Source organism: Stigmatopora argus, chromosome 5, assembly GCF_051989625.1.
Source record: "Stigmatopora argus isolate UIUO_Sarg chromosome 5, RoL_Sarg_1.0, whole genome shotgun sequence".
NCBI classification, from domain to species: Eukaryota; Metazoa; Chordata; class Actinopteri; order Syngnathiformes; family Syngnathidae; genus Stigmatopora; species Stigmatopora argus.
The window spans coordinates 16,594,085-16,609,710 of record NC_135391.1 but is presented as its reverse complement, the minus strand read 5'-3'; the positions used below and the strand labels follow the sequence as shown (position 1 = coordinate 16,609,710).

The 15,626-nt window shown below is 38.9% G+C and overlaps 1 protein-coding gene across 1 annotated transcript in view; it reads left to right on the top strand.

The window, feature by feature from the left end:
• Positions 1-15,423: 15,423 nt before the first annotated feature.
• The window catches only part of adgrv1 (adhesion G protein-coupled receptor V1), a 94,062-nt gene continuing 93,859 nt past the window's right edge, over positions 15,424-15,626 (top strand). The window contains exon 1 of the mRNA XM_077600919.1: positions 15,424-15,609. Within this exon, the coding sequence (XP_077457045.1) occupies positions 15,424-15,609 (186 nt within the window). The remainder of the gene's footprint in view (positions 15,610-15,626) is intronic.

The window sequence follows — 15,626 nt, the reverse complement described above, 5'->3', positions numbered from 1 at the left end:
TAACAATAGCAAACAAACCTACAATAAATAGTCAATAAATAGTCAATAAATACTAAGTACATAATAAATAAATAAGTAGTCAACATACTAAGTAGTCAACAACAGAAATAAACAGGGAAGGGCACAAATAACATCAACAAACAAAAGAACAGTTAAATAATGAATACATAATAACAATAATAATAATAATAATAATAATAATAATAATAATAATAATGAAATAAGTAATACATAAATAAGTAGTCAACATAATAAGTAGTAGCCAACATAATAAATAAGTCGTAGTCAACATAGTTAGTAGTCCACATGAATAAGTGATCACATAAGCAAGAAGGTACAAAAGTGACTAATGTGGTTAGCAGCCTAAGTAGATTATTGTTTATGTGTTCTATATGTCTAACGCGGCAAAACTACTAGAAGGGAATTGATATACAAACTATAAAATATTTTTTCAGTATTCCTCAACGTTTTAATTTGTTTGTGGCGCCAGTTATACATGTATTTAAAGCCAAAAGACAAAATGTATTTGCTCAACATTTGCACAAATAAAATAAAGAATATTCATTATTTTCACATTTTTCTTTTCATTTGAATATACTAGGTTGAGAATAATTTCCAGTATATTTTTATTTCATTTGAAATGCGGTTTCTACATGATGAGGTTGACTTAAAAAAAAAAAAAAAGTACAGGAATTATGCTAGTTTAGAGATATAACAACATAACACCTCCTGAAAATAATAAATAAATATTGTTCAACGACAAATTTGACACATTTCAACTGTTATAATGTCACTTTTCCGTATGTAATTTGGCCTAATACTAGTTATAGTACTACATACCCTTTGACCACAGCACCAATATACAATTTTCCCACACGATGGCGCCGCAAGACACTTTAAAACGAACAAATGTGACCAGACGAATCCTTAGTGGGGGGATTAAATTTAACATCGTGTCTCATTAGCTTCAAGCACCTCGAAACAAACCGGACGTGCGCGTGGATCAACTCGCTAATCTTTGGACCGGCTCGGCGTGCGCGCTCCCGCGTGTTTGTGCGTTACATCTTCCGTCACATGGCCGCAACGGACCGGTGGAGACAGATAGAAGTCCTCATGATTTAAATGGCATCCTCTCCACCTCACATTATTACTTGGAATCCAAGCACGGCCCCCCCAAAGGGGATAGCCGATTTATAACACCGTCAAGGGGATTGTCGAAGGCTAATTTACCCATGTTTTCCTCAACTTGAAGGACGTTTTACAAGAATTCGAAATGGACTTGGAGTGGTCAGGTAAGTTGTTGTTTGTTACATTAAAAAAAAGTTGATTTATTGAGTTTAAAATACGTATTTTGCTTCGCAACGTTTGGGATGCACAGTGTGTCATGTTTAAAATTCTTATAGTAGTGGGGATGTTTCACTTCTTGCTTACTACGAACTCAGTGCACATGAATTGGACGTCTATCGCCGTCAATGGCAGGGAAACATGTCCATTCACTACTAGCTGCTTGTTTAAATTGAACGTCTACTGTTGTGGTTGGCTTAAAAGTGACATGATGCTAATTTTCTTTCACCCCCGCCTCTTCCCCAAGAGCCTAAATATTGATTAAACGCAATCAGTAAATGAATGGCCGGCGAGTCCATTGACGACAGAGACAAAACGCTTCCATGGTTACATGCAGGATCTCCAGTGTGACTGCTACTCTTTGTGTGGGCTCTCCCCCTCGCCCACTGAAATCAAACAGGGATCCGCACACAATTGTAGACCGGGAAGGGAGGACCCTCTTGTTAAAAAGTCCCCCAATTTATAGTTGAGCTTTAAGTCTTCTGAGCGAGCGCACTTGTGAAACGAAGCCAATGCGGGTGGATTTCATAGCAACGCTTGATATTTTCCACCACTTGATCAATTCCTAAGTATAATGTGTCCAATTTGTTTGTAATTGCTTTGATATGATGTCATCTTTTCTTGTAAATCTCTTTTGTTGCCTGGGTTTAATCCGCCGTCTCCCACCAGCGCAAGAAGGGAGGGAGCAGCAGTTCTGTATCCATTCAGCACTTACACCTGCTCCTCACCAACTGTCTTGCAATTGTTTTACCACAAAGCCTCACTGGGTCTTGTTTGAAACCTGCGCACATTGATTAATATTGTCCATTTTGTCCACATACAACCCCTGAGATCTTCTCTACTCTTCTCTCTTTGTCTGCCGATGTTTATGTGGTCGCCCCAGTGGCCCGTGTGAGGGCCCGAATGTGATTCACGGGGAGGAAACTGTTTTAGTGCCTGCTTCGCCCTCCTTCTGTCTCGGCCTCCTAATGGCAACGAGGAACAAAAGGGGGTGGCTCCTGTAAGCGGGGGCTACTCATTGATGCAAAGTGTTGCACACATAACAGACAGGCTGAGATGGATGATTGCTGCCTATGAGAGAGGATGTGTGTATTGAGGAAAATAAACATGACGATAACTGTATTTTTTGACTACGTGTCTTCGTTTTTCAAACTTTTTTAGTCATGATTAATAGTTTCGATAAGTTAAGAAGAAAAATGTTCAAAGTATTCTCTTTTTTGAGACTCATTTCATTAGATGCAATGGACAGCGATGGACATTTGAACTAGGAGAGATTTGCAGCGAATGGGCATTCATTCATTCATTTTCTGAACCACTTATTCTCACATGGTTTGCGGGTGGTGGTGGTGCCTATGCCAGCTACGGGGCAGCCTGAATTGGTGTCCAGCCAATCGCAGGGCACAAGGAGACAGACAACTATTAGTGCTCACACTCATACTTAGGGGCAATTTAGAGTGTTCAACCAGCCTATTCTGCATGTGTTTGGAATGTGGGAAGACAGTGAGGACCGAACTGGGATTGAACCCACGACCCCAGAATTGTGAGGCCGACACGCTAACAACTCGTTCAACGGGCCGCCTAGCGATTGGTCAGTAACAGTAAATATTCTCTGATTTCTGTAGTCCATGAAAGAAAACCTATTACACTAATCAAAAACAAAAGTTAAAATAACTAAAAAAAAAGTCAAACGAATAATTGTTGGATTGAGTGAATGCAGTATTTAGTGATTAAATACAAACACTGGAGCTTAAATACAAACACTGGAGCTTTTCAGATATCAGAACCGGGCCCACAATTGAAATATTATTTAGGAATATAGCCATATTTTACTCACCAAAAATCATTTTTAACTGTACACAATATCCATCCTCCTTTCTTTCTTCCTTCTTTTCTATCGCCATCGAAGGTAATGCTGAAAGTCGAGCCTGTCCTGTCGTATTTCTGGCATAGTCCGACTTGAAAATGGCTTTAAATCAACACAACAATATATTTGCTTGTGCAGTGAGCTCCAGATACAGTTTGGTAGCTCTGGCTAATCACTTGCCAATCATAGTTGGTGAAAGCGATGACGTATCCCTACGCCTGCGAGAAGGCAATGACGTATCCCTACGCCTGCGAGAAGGCAATGACGTATCCCTACGCCTGCGAGAAGGCATTGTGGTGTTGCCAACTCAAAATCTGATTGGTTAAAGCAACAGTCTTATCGACGCTTGTTTAATGCAGCAGAGCCTGCAGAACTGATTGTGAAGCCCTTGAGGCTCACCCTGGCAACAAATAATGGCTGAAATGTGATTGGTTAAATGCATCAATATGAAAACACACATCTGGAAGCAGTGCAACCAGGTGGAAAAGCAATGAAAGGAAGCTAACAGACAATTTGGAATTATTTAATAAGTATTGATGGACAAAATATAATATATGATTCAGATATTTCTTAGGCCAGCAGAGAAGGCCTTGAAGGTCCTGACGCCCCGCCACTGTCGTATTATTAGGCAGCCTTCTTTATATTCATATAAAATGTGGAAGCAGACAAAGATTCCGTTCACAGCATGATATTTGAAAAGAACTTTCTGTTGCCCCTCGTGACCCTAGTGAGGATAAAGCGGTTCAGAAAATAAATGAATGAATGAATGAGTTTCTTTTGTTTGTTTTAAAACAGTACAAGCAGGAAAGGCAAAGTCAGTTTGTGGAAAAGAAGGCCGTGTTTAGTCATGTGCGTCACTCGAACGCAGCTCAAAATGTTACTTTAGTGTTTCAGATTGAATGTGAATGGAGACCATTAGGGCTAGAAATCCTGTAAAGTTTTTTTTTGCCTGGCACAGCTGACACATTATAAATCAAAATCGTAGTTAAGTCCCGTATAATGGCAATGTTGAATGCCATGTTTCCGTAAATCCTATAATTGTTCATGCTGCCTGATGGAAGACATGTTTCAGTGGTTGCTGACCTTGGAGCAGCAGGACATGGAAGTGGTGGACCAACAAGGATGGCCAACAATCCTGAGGTCTCTTTGTCAAGTTGTTTTTTGGGATACATTGAGTTGCCCATTCTATTTGGCCAAGTAATTTCCTCCAAAATGATGGAAGTGTAATAAATAGTGTGTTCTCAGTGTATCACTGCAGGTGGGTTGCACTTGTAGCAGCTTCTTTTTCCCTTTTTGATGTCCTTCATTGTTGTGTATTTAGTCTTGGCAGAGGAATTTGAAAAGTTGGTGGGGGTGGTTGAACACAAAGCGCTTGTATTTGTCTCAAATAGATGCATTCATCCACTTTTTTAATGTTTGGGTTTTACTCATAATGAATAAACCACAGCAAATTGGTTTATAATTCATAACTATTTTGATAGTCGACTTATCATTTAAAGGATATTTTTGGGAATTAAAAGTGATGCAAATTCTTTTTTGAGGGTTTCTATCCTATTTGTTTATGTTTATTCTATTTGAGGGAAAGGCAAAAACAGTTCATATTCTTTTAATACTTATTTAGTTTTATTTATTTAAATAAATTCCAGACGGCTCAATGGATGAGTGGTTAGTGCGTTGACTTCACAGTTCTTGGGTCGAGGATTTGATCCAAGGTGGGTGGCTCCTCACTGTGTGGAATTTCCATGTTCTTGCTGGGCTTTCATGGTTTTTCTCCGGGGACTCCCGTTTCCTCCAACATTACTTACTTGGTAGGCTGGTTTAACACTTTTAATTGTCCCTAGGTATGAATGTGAGCGTAATTGCTTGTCCTTCTCCTTGTGTCCTGCGATTGGGTGGCCACAAATTCAAGGTATCTTCCGCCTTAGTTGGGAAAGGCTCCATTACCCCCCGCAACCTTTCGGAGGATAACCAGTAGGGAAATGAATTAATGAATATTTAAAAATGTCACTAATTCATAATGACAAAGCAGGACTAAAGCAATTAATATTCTATCATTTCTATAGTAATTGTGGAAAGCAGTTGATTATTTGTAATTAATCAAAATGAGATATTTTTAAACATTTGGAGTTGGCAATTGCTGTTTGTTTCCAAAGCATCTTGAATAAGCATTGATTTTGTGAAAATTTGACTTCATGCTTTTTTGTTTTTGCAAAGCGTTTGGACTATGAATTTCATCTGATACGTATCGGGCACAATAGCTATTACTACTTTGGAATAAATATACAGTTACATAGTTTTAAAATGCCAACTTGATGTTTTTGGTTCCAATAAATATTTCCAGCTAAAATCTGAAGACTCAGAGTTATTTACTGTAACAACAAATAACATTTACACGTGAGCCAATGAGTCGACTCATCGCAAAAATAATCTAATTAATTACATTTAGCCCGTCCCGCTGGATGAGTTAGTGCGTTAGCCTCACAATTCTGAGTTTCAGGGTTTGATCCCAGGTTCGGAGATTCCTTTATGGAATTTACATGTTCCCCCGGGTTTGTGTGGGTTTTCTCCGGGTACTGCGATTTCCTCCCACATCACAAAAACATTCAGGGAAACCTTAAAATTTCCCATAGGTATGACCGTGTGCGGTCGATTGGTCGCCGGTCTTTTGGTCGCCGGTCTTTTGGTCGCCGGTCTTTTGGTCGCCGGTCTTTTGGTCGCGGTCTTTTGGTCGCCTGGACCGCGACAACGGGCGACCAAAAGACCGGCAACCGAAAGACCGACGACCAAAAGACCAGCGACAAAACAAGGTAAAACAACACGGTCTACGCATCAATAAAAGCCAACAATGGCCATGAGCAGTTTCACTGAGCCAACGTGAGTGTATAAGAGTTTGTATGTACATGCGTTGTCCCTTTAAGAAGCTACGTCCATCAGGGTCTTAACAAGTTCTCCAACAAAAAAACAATAAAAGTCCGGGAAATTTTGAGCTTTTCTTTAGCCTAATAATTAATAGGGCATTAAGTATGACTAAATAGTCATTCACAGTTTGTTTTTAGGGCATTTGAGCAACGATTTAAATGGTAATTATCAATAACCTTCCGGGCGACCAAAAGACCGGCGACCAATCGACCGTGTACCGCCCAAAGTTAGCTGGGATAGGCTACAGCACCCCCTGCGACGCTTGTGACGTTAAGCGGTTCAGAAAATAAATACTTGAAATAAGTAAAAAAAAAATAAAAAAAACATATGTGCTGGAACTTACTTATTCATAATAGGATTTTGATTTTGGTGTTATTTTGCTATCAATATATCAAACAAATTACAATTTCAGATTAAAAAGACCTTTGAAAGTGACAAGCATGTGTGCTGCCATCTTGCACTTTGGAGTCTTTTAAAGGGTCGCCTCGACACCCAAAATACTGGGAATGTGTGTACTTCTACGCCTTTGATTACAACGGAGGGGAAAAGGACACGCTGAATAATACGCTTTGGATTTTTCTGGAGTGGAGCGCTGCTTGCCAAACGTTGTAGAAACAAAAGAAAAGAGAACTGTGCCCATGTCAGTAACGCGCGCAAAACCTCAAAAGTACCATGCGAGAACAAAAGTTTGCTCCTTTAAATTCAGTGAAACGTGAAGACCGGCTTCTCCCCAATGAAAACACAGCCTCTGTCCCTGGCTTTTGAAAGGCAATTAGCATTTCATCCAGGCCCAAGCGGTTACATGCAATGAAGTAATATGCGTTCCTATTTGGCCCATTGGTCTGCGAGGTTGTGGTGAGCACAACCAACGTTGTTTAATCCCCTCAAAGTGTCTTTCTGTCTGGCTCCATCACTTTTTGTCACACAAAATAATCAGCCCGGAAAATGCTTTTTCTTTCAGACCAAGCAGCCACTATTAGCTTAACTGATTCACTGCCAGTCCAGGTCACAAAGTTTAGGTTGTGTTGGTGAGTAAAAGAGTGGGATTTATTTTGAAAACACCCATTGACGACAATAGACGTCCAATTCATTTTAACTGGAAGAGGCTGGAAGCCATAAAATGCTTGTTTCGAAACCTCAGTTAAAATGGATTGAACGTCTTTTGCCCTTAATAGTAATTAAGGTATGTGAGCAATGTTCCCTCTAAGCTGCGCGCGTGCGCAATTGTGCACTACTCTCGTCTTCTCTGCGCACAGCAAATCATATGGAGCGCACAAAATAAAATCCCAATTTTTTATTATTATTATTTATTTTTATTTTTTTTAGGTGTGAGGCCGACGCGCGAACCACTCATCCGTCGGGCCGCCCATTCATAGATATTAATCATTACATTTTATTATTACTAAATCATTTATGTGTAGTAGATGCCCATAGCGAGCAATGATGATGTTGCTCACGCAGGTACTCAGTGTGCTCAGGGAGGTTGTCTTTCTGCCCAGACAAACAAAAAATTAGAGGGAACATTGTATGTGAGGTCTGATCTCATCTCATTTTCTTTGCAATGTGGGAGGAAACCAGAGTACCCGGAGGAAACCCACACAGAGGAACAAACTCCACACAGGTGGTCCGACCTGGACTTGAACCCAGAGCTGTGAGGCCGATATATATATATATGTGTGTGTGTATATATATATGTGTATATATATGTATATGTATGTATGTATATGTATATATATATATATATATATATATATATATATATATATATATATATATTAGGGCCACAATCAGATGTAAAATGGGGGTGCCAAAAAATGTTTAACTACACAGTTGGAACCACTCTCTTTTCATACATTGCTTGTTTCCTAAGTAGGGGAAATACATTCTTGCTTTTATTTGGAGGTATGCGAGGTATGGACTAAACCTCAGGAAAGCTGTTTTCTTTTTCACAGTAAAATGCACATTTGATTGACAGACTCTCACCCCCTGAAGAAGAAAAAGGACGGTGGGAAGTATCTTCTGACAATAGGCTGAGGGGTGACCTCATGCGTTTTTGTTCTTTTAAGAGGGGATTCAATTCGAACTTTTCTATGTTGGAATGGAAGAATTTCACTGCAATTCATCACCTTATTTCCTCCCGCACTGCTCCTCTTTGTTGCTGGTCTAATGGCAGGGTGTTCGATTTTGCCCCTAAAAATAAACACTACTCTGTTTTGGGATAGAGCTCTCTAAAATAAGTATGTATAATGCAAACCTTTGGTGCATTTCACAATGTATGTTTTAGCTGTACTCAATTATTATGTTTCGTTATTTCGTCCCTGTATGGCGACAGCACTGACTGATCTAAAAATAGCAGAACCAAAGACTTCATGCAAAGTGCAATTATGGGCTAGTGAGTTGACCCGGAATGCTAGCTGTGGCTATGCAGACTGTGGGTGGTTTCTGAGGCTCGACACTTACTAAGGTGGGGGCACCGCGGCTCATCACAAGGTGTCAATAAACAACAATGACTTCATTAATACGTGCTGTATTCACAATCAACTTGAAGTGACTTCAAAAGACCACAAAATTTACAAGAAATTATCTTGAAATACCCCCAAATATACAGAAATGATGCAAATCCAGAAGGAAGTGATCTGTGGGAGTTGACCGACGAACAAAGTTTCCTCATGCCATTTCTACAGAAAATGCCCTTTTACTTCACTGCTCAGGAGAAACCTGTTTCTGTGCAAGTTTATGTTCAAAATAATTCAAGGACAAATAAATGGTTTAAATATGTTTGTAATATGACACAAAAGAGGTGACTACATTTGGGTGTACCAAGATCAAAGGTAAAAAAGGTCAGACAATGGTTCAGTTTTTCTCCTTAGGCAGGTTTGATATATTAGAGTGCTCCTCATGTCTATTAATATACATATATATAACTCTATGTATAACTCTCATCTTATCTCATCTAATTTTGTGAACCACTTTATCCTCATTAGGGTCGCAGGGGGGTGCTGGAGCCTGTCCCAGCTGACTCCAGGCCAGAGGCGAGGGACACCCTGGATCGGTGGCCAGTCGATCGCAGGGCACAAGGAGACAGACAACCATACACACTCACACCCATATCTAGGGGCATTTTAGAGTGTCCAATCAGTCTACCATGCATGTTTTTGGAGTGTGGGAGGAAACTGGAGTACCTGGAGGAAACCCACGCAGGCCCGGGGAGAACATGCAAACTCTTGTTTGAGACCCTTGTGAGGATAGGAGGTACAGAACATAAACAAATGAATAGAATAGAAAACAATAGTTTTTGATGTCACCTTACCTTAGAGACTATCAGAGACAGAGGTTATGGATGTAGAGGAGGAACTTTAAACTTTAGAACTTGAAACGTTGTTGGTTTTTTAAATGTGTTTTCATGTTTTATTTTTATTTTTACATTCAGCCTCTTCTCTCACTCACTCCAGGTGTTTCATTTCCTTGCTTCACATCCACTTTCTTCATCACGATCACAAGTTGTCGGTCGCTGTCATGAAAGATGTAAAGCTGTATCTTGAGACACATTTTGGGTCAAACTTTACATTGTATGCCGAGGTACCAATCTATTGTATTTTCCTTTTTGAACAGCCAAATATTAACTAATTGGCTGCCATTGACAGTGAAGATGAACCAGATCTGCTCCAAAAATTAATGCATCTTTACCAAAATACCACTTCACTGCAAGCTCTCCCAGTCAAAATGGATTTGACATCTATGGTCATCAATGACAGTGAAACATGGCAGGCTACGAGTTAAAAATAAAAATTCTACCACATTTAGGGGTTTTGACTTTGAGGATTCCACTGCATAATACAAATGTACACAAAGATATGCGGTCAGTCCGTATGTTGCTATTTTGTGGTCTTAAGTGACCAAAATGTGTTCTGCATAGGCATCTCTGAACTGTGGCAGCCTTATGTTATAAAAACCACATGGAAAAGCCCTTGATTAAACTCTACAGACTGATATCCTACACACACCCTCTTCCAAAAGGGAAATACAAGTATCGTATTCCACTTCAAAACCTTCAACAACTTGGATCTTGTTGAAATAATTACGGCAAAGGCAAAATCCGCAATCTAATTTTAGTCACAACAAATTCGGAAGTCGGACATATTTCAAATGATCCACTGTCAAACGCTCACCAGGCAACTAAAATCATCCGCCGTCACACTTTACTACTACAGTCATCTTCAAAGTCTAAGCGTGCCATTGAATAATGAATGCGATAGATTACGACACACTGGCCGCTGTCAGGCGAAACCCAAGAGTCATCTTCGGCGCAAGTTCGGGAGCTGCCCGGCAACCGGACACCTCTTCGGCGTGTGCGACTGAGATATCTCGTAGGTCAGTGAGCAAGTGAGGGTTAGTCATCAAGAGCGGCACTTTGTGTTCATCAAGCTAGAAGGAAAGGTTGACAGGGTCAAGCCACAGCAGGCCCTATTACCAGCATGTCCTCAGTGTTCTTATCAATGAACCTGCTGAGAAGGGATTTTGAGCAAAAAGCCTTCCGTATTTTCATGACTATACGGCGCATCGTATTTTTAGCCGCAGTGTCAATAACGAGTGCTATTTCTGTATTTTACACACAAAGGACGCACCGTTTTCATAGACGCAGCCAGACATGGCAAAACATACACCAGCTTAAACATACACGCTACACCCACACGCTAAAAACACATTTTTTTAAAGGCAACGGAAGCAAAACTGAGTTTGGTTGTACTTTATTTAGCCATTTCACAATGTACTCACGTCATCATCACCCACAAATCCATCAAAGTTGCTTTGTAATGCTGAGTTGGTGCCGATCCCCAGGCCGCAATCCATTCGCAAATAGTAGCTAGCCAGTAGCTAGCGTCCATGCTTCGTAAAGCTGTGTTGATGCCGATCGCCAGGCCACAATCCATTGGGGGTATTGACAAAAGAACTATATATCCCAGCAGTCACTGCACAGTACTTTTTCTACGGGAAAATAGTAGATTCGGGGCTGCTTGCCGTAGTTGTGAGAGCTGTAGAGGATGGTGTACCCTATCGACTGATTTATTTTATTTTATCGTGATAACAACTTTAGTATTGCTCCATATATAAAGCGCACTGGATTATAAGGCGCCCTGTCTATTTTGGAGAAAATGTAAGACTTTGATGTGCGCCTTATAGTCGTGAAAATACGGTAATCCATCACCTCTGGTCATTTTGTCTCTTCTGATTTAGGGTGCTCACATTTTCATGTCGGACAAGACATACATGACAGCAACGTTTTAAGAAGGGGAATGTGCAGGGAAAGCACAAAGCACCCACCAAAATCCACCTGGAAACTGTCTCTGGAATTGGCTCGTTTTATCTTTTTGCTGTGGATTCAAATGATTGTATGATTTTTCTAGCAGACATCCAGTCCATTTGAAGTGGGAAGGCCATCCCTCCCACTTCAAATGGATTGGACAGCTGTTGTTGTAAATTCCAGTGTCACGTCGTGCGGACGTGCAGACGGGAAAACAGGGGGATGGCCCTAATTGCAGGGAAACAGGGAGGCCGGGAACAGTGGTTTACCCAAAAGGTTTTATAAAGAGACCAAGACAAAAGTCACTAACTTCACTATAACTATACTTTCATGGTTTCCATTAAAATAAGTTAACAATTTTCCCGCAAACATTTTTTGACAGTGCAACACAAATAATGATCATTTTAATATTATTATTGTTTTTTTTGTTTGTTTTTTACCAAATGTCTTTCTTTAAATTAATAGTGTTCAATGTTGAGTCTGAGAAAAGTCCGAAACTTTTGGAAATGAGGACCACGACAGGAAAAGTGTCTCAAAATATGATTTTGAGACTCCGACTGTTCTTGAGAGATTCCACACACTGCTTCTCATATTTTTATTCACTTTTTTGCTGAACATGCATCTTTGACAATTACGATTGTGTGTAGGTATGAAGGTTTGTATTCCATTCGTCTTATCTATATTTAGCGACATGATCTGGTTCCTTTTGTATGTATAGAAATAAACATTTCAGTAAAGCCTAAGTAGTAATTTATCATTTTTAATTTAAAAGACATTCAATGATTATAGGTGTGCCTGTATTATGGATAGTAGGTGCTGTTATTTGCATTCTAGGTCATTAAGTCATTAATTTGGTAAGGCTTTCATGACACTGTGTGTGTTCCTTGAAAGAAAGAGGCACAAGAATAAAGATAATAATGAGTAAGACAAGTGAGATCACAGAATCTGTCACTTTTGAAGCTTGGCCGTGGTAACTTTCCTTAAATGTGGTGTTTTATTTGGCAAGCTAAAGTTTAACAATACATTACATCTAGTGATGGACAGTGTGTGTTATGCATTTCAAAGAATTTCTCTACCAAGATTTTTTTAAATGAGAAAGCATTCTCCAGCCCTGGCAACAAGGGTTGCGAAACCCGTAACCTCTTACGCATGGGTGTGCATAGATGTCTCAATTCTGTGTGCTAAAGCTATATAGAAAGTGTTAGAGGTTTGAGCCAAACACACCACGATGTCATCTTCTTGACAGGCAGGTCCTTGGTCTGCCTGCAACCCCTGGGGTCATGCCTAGCACATCGCAAAACAACCGAACAAAAATACCCCGCTAATTGTAAAACCGGTTGGCGCCATTCACACAGCATCTGTTTTTTTTTTTCAAATCAGGCACCTTGAAGGGACTGTGGGATTCATGGTCCATAGACCACCCTTCCTTTGTGAGTGGGCTTTCCAGAGAACCTGTTTTAATTGATCTAAGATGATCAATTATGATTTTCCTCAACATAGAGTGTTGGCTTTAAAAAAAAGAGCAAGTTGTGGTTGTGAGTAGTGTTGGTTAATGTGATGATTTACATTTGCAGTTAAAAGTTTATATGCTCTTTTAAAGAACATAATTTCTCTTGTCTCTTGAATTTTCAGTCATTTCTACAACTCAGATTTGACCAAAAGAATGATTGAAAAAGATAATATTTATGTCGTTTGGTTCTTTTATGGCTTTATCATTATATTATTATTAGAGATCCTTCCTCTCATCTGCTGTCAGGCTCTTTAACAAAAGAAATGGCTGAATGTTAAGACCAACCGTATGTATACATGTACATACATCTATGTGTATGTATATATTTTATATATATATATATATATATATATATATATATATATATACGTATATATATAATGTTAAGACCAACCATATGTACACATTTACATATATCTGTGTATGTATGTTTATATATGTGTATGTGTGTATATATATATGCATAAATAAATAGCTAATAAATTAATAAATACATAAGTGTGTTGCTGATATATATGTATACATTTACATACATCTATGTATATATATTTATATATATATATATATGTATATTTATATATATGTGTATATATGTATGTATGTATATATGTATATGTATGTATATATATATATATATATATATGTATGTATATATATACATATAAATATACATACATACACATAGATGTATGTAAATGTATACATATATATATATATATATATCAGCAACACGCTTATGTATTTATTTATTAGCTATTTATTTATGTCTAAAATGTCTTTTCTTGTTTGTATTCTCACCCTCTTGCTACTGTGACAGTGAAATTTCCCGAATACGGAATGAATAAAGTTATCTAATCTAATCTATTATTTTATTAATAATATTATTGTTGTTGTTTTTATTATTACTATTATTATCATTATTATTATTTTGATTATTGTTAATCATATGTTAAGACTTAACTCATGGACCCTAAAACTGTGAGGCCAACACACTAACCACTCAGCCGCCGGGCCGCTATTATCATCATCATTATCATTATTATTATGTTAATGGTTAACTCGTGAGCTGCCATTGACAACAACAGATCTGCTGTACGATAGCATTGTCAAATACCACTTGCAACTCTGAAACTAAGGACCTTGCTACTGTTCCATTGGCTTTAATATTATTTCACGAATTGACATTGGAGGCTGCCTGATTTTGTAGAGGTTCACTCACCTGACTTTGTATGCGGGCAGGCGCAGGGCAGGAGATGAGTGCACAATATACTGTAGCAACTACTACTGCTACTACAGTATACATTAGTTAAATACACTACCACTAACAAAACCAATAAAACCTAATCCTAATATTTTTTCACAAAATACTATCTCAATATAGTTAAAATTACTAGTACCACTAGGTAATTACGTAGATATCCTGAAATCTATTTTGACAGATTTTTTTCTGTATCGGACCAAAATGTTCAATTGAAAGGCAATTTAATAGTTTTGTTATTAATCTGTGAGGAATGTCGCGACATCCCAAAGTAAAAGTAAAATAACAGGAATTTAATTAAATCATGTTTAATAACAGGATTTAGTCTGTTTGTAGGGTAACACACAACCCACTGGTTTTAAATCCTCTTTTGATTGCTTCCCCACTCAGCTTTGTATTGTGCACACAAAATCACCATGTAAGATTAAACTGATTAACTAATTCACTGCCATTGACAGCCATAGACGTCCAGTGCCTCTGAACTCCGAGAGAATCGGGGCGAAAATGATCATCATATCAAAAGAATGTTTTGATGTTAATCTTGGCAAGTCTGCGTTGCACAGATTATGAATGAAGGAGAACGGCCACAGTCCTCAATTGGCTCCAACTCATTTGTCATGCTTCGTTGTGTTGTTGTGTTAACCATGACAACTGTTTTACTGGCTCTATCCAGCCGCGGGATTATTCTGGGGGAGACGGTTGGGCCGAAAGAGATTCAATGCTCATTGGAGGAAGCAAGATAATTAGAGGGGGAGAATGAGGATTGTTGACTAGCTAGGAATGCATTGAAGTCGAACTACTGATTTGATCATGTTTGGTGAAGAAAAATAGTCAACAGCAAGTGCGTTTGCAGTTTTAACAGCACGAGAACAACAGCTAGTGGAATTATGACATATTATCAGTTTGTTATCTATCATGACCAGATGGCCTATTTTTCTAAACATATGTCTACTTTATTCTATGCAACCTATCATTTGTGTTGTACAGTGGCGGGCCGTGCATTTGACACCTAGGCCTTCAGTAGTGCTGTGTGAATCAATCCAACCCTCAATAAGTATTTAATGGCAATAAAACCTTTAATGCAGCTACAGCTGCGACACATATAAAAAAAGAATCAATGATAACCTAAAAAAATGAAATATTATTTAGGAAAATAGACATTCATTTGGTCCTAGGTCAAAATCCAAAAATTGTGTTTTCTTCTTTTTGCAATTATTTGTACAGGGATGACTACTTTCCTCCGTTTGGCTGGGTTGCTTTTGGCACTGTCTGTCCCTGGCGCAAAATCAGAGTCAGCAATTCTGCGATTCTCGGGGCGAACAGATTTTGTCGTCAACGAGAGCAGCACATCGGTTGTCCGACTGGTCGTGGAGAGAGTGGGAGATCCGGTCAATGTCACGGCGTTGGTTCTGGTAGGATTTGCACTTTA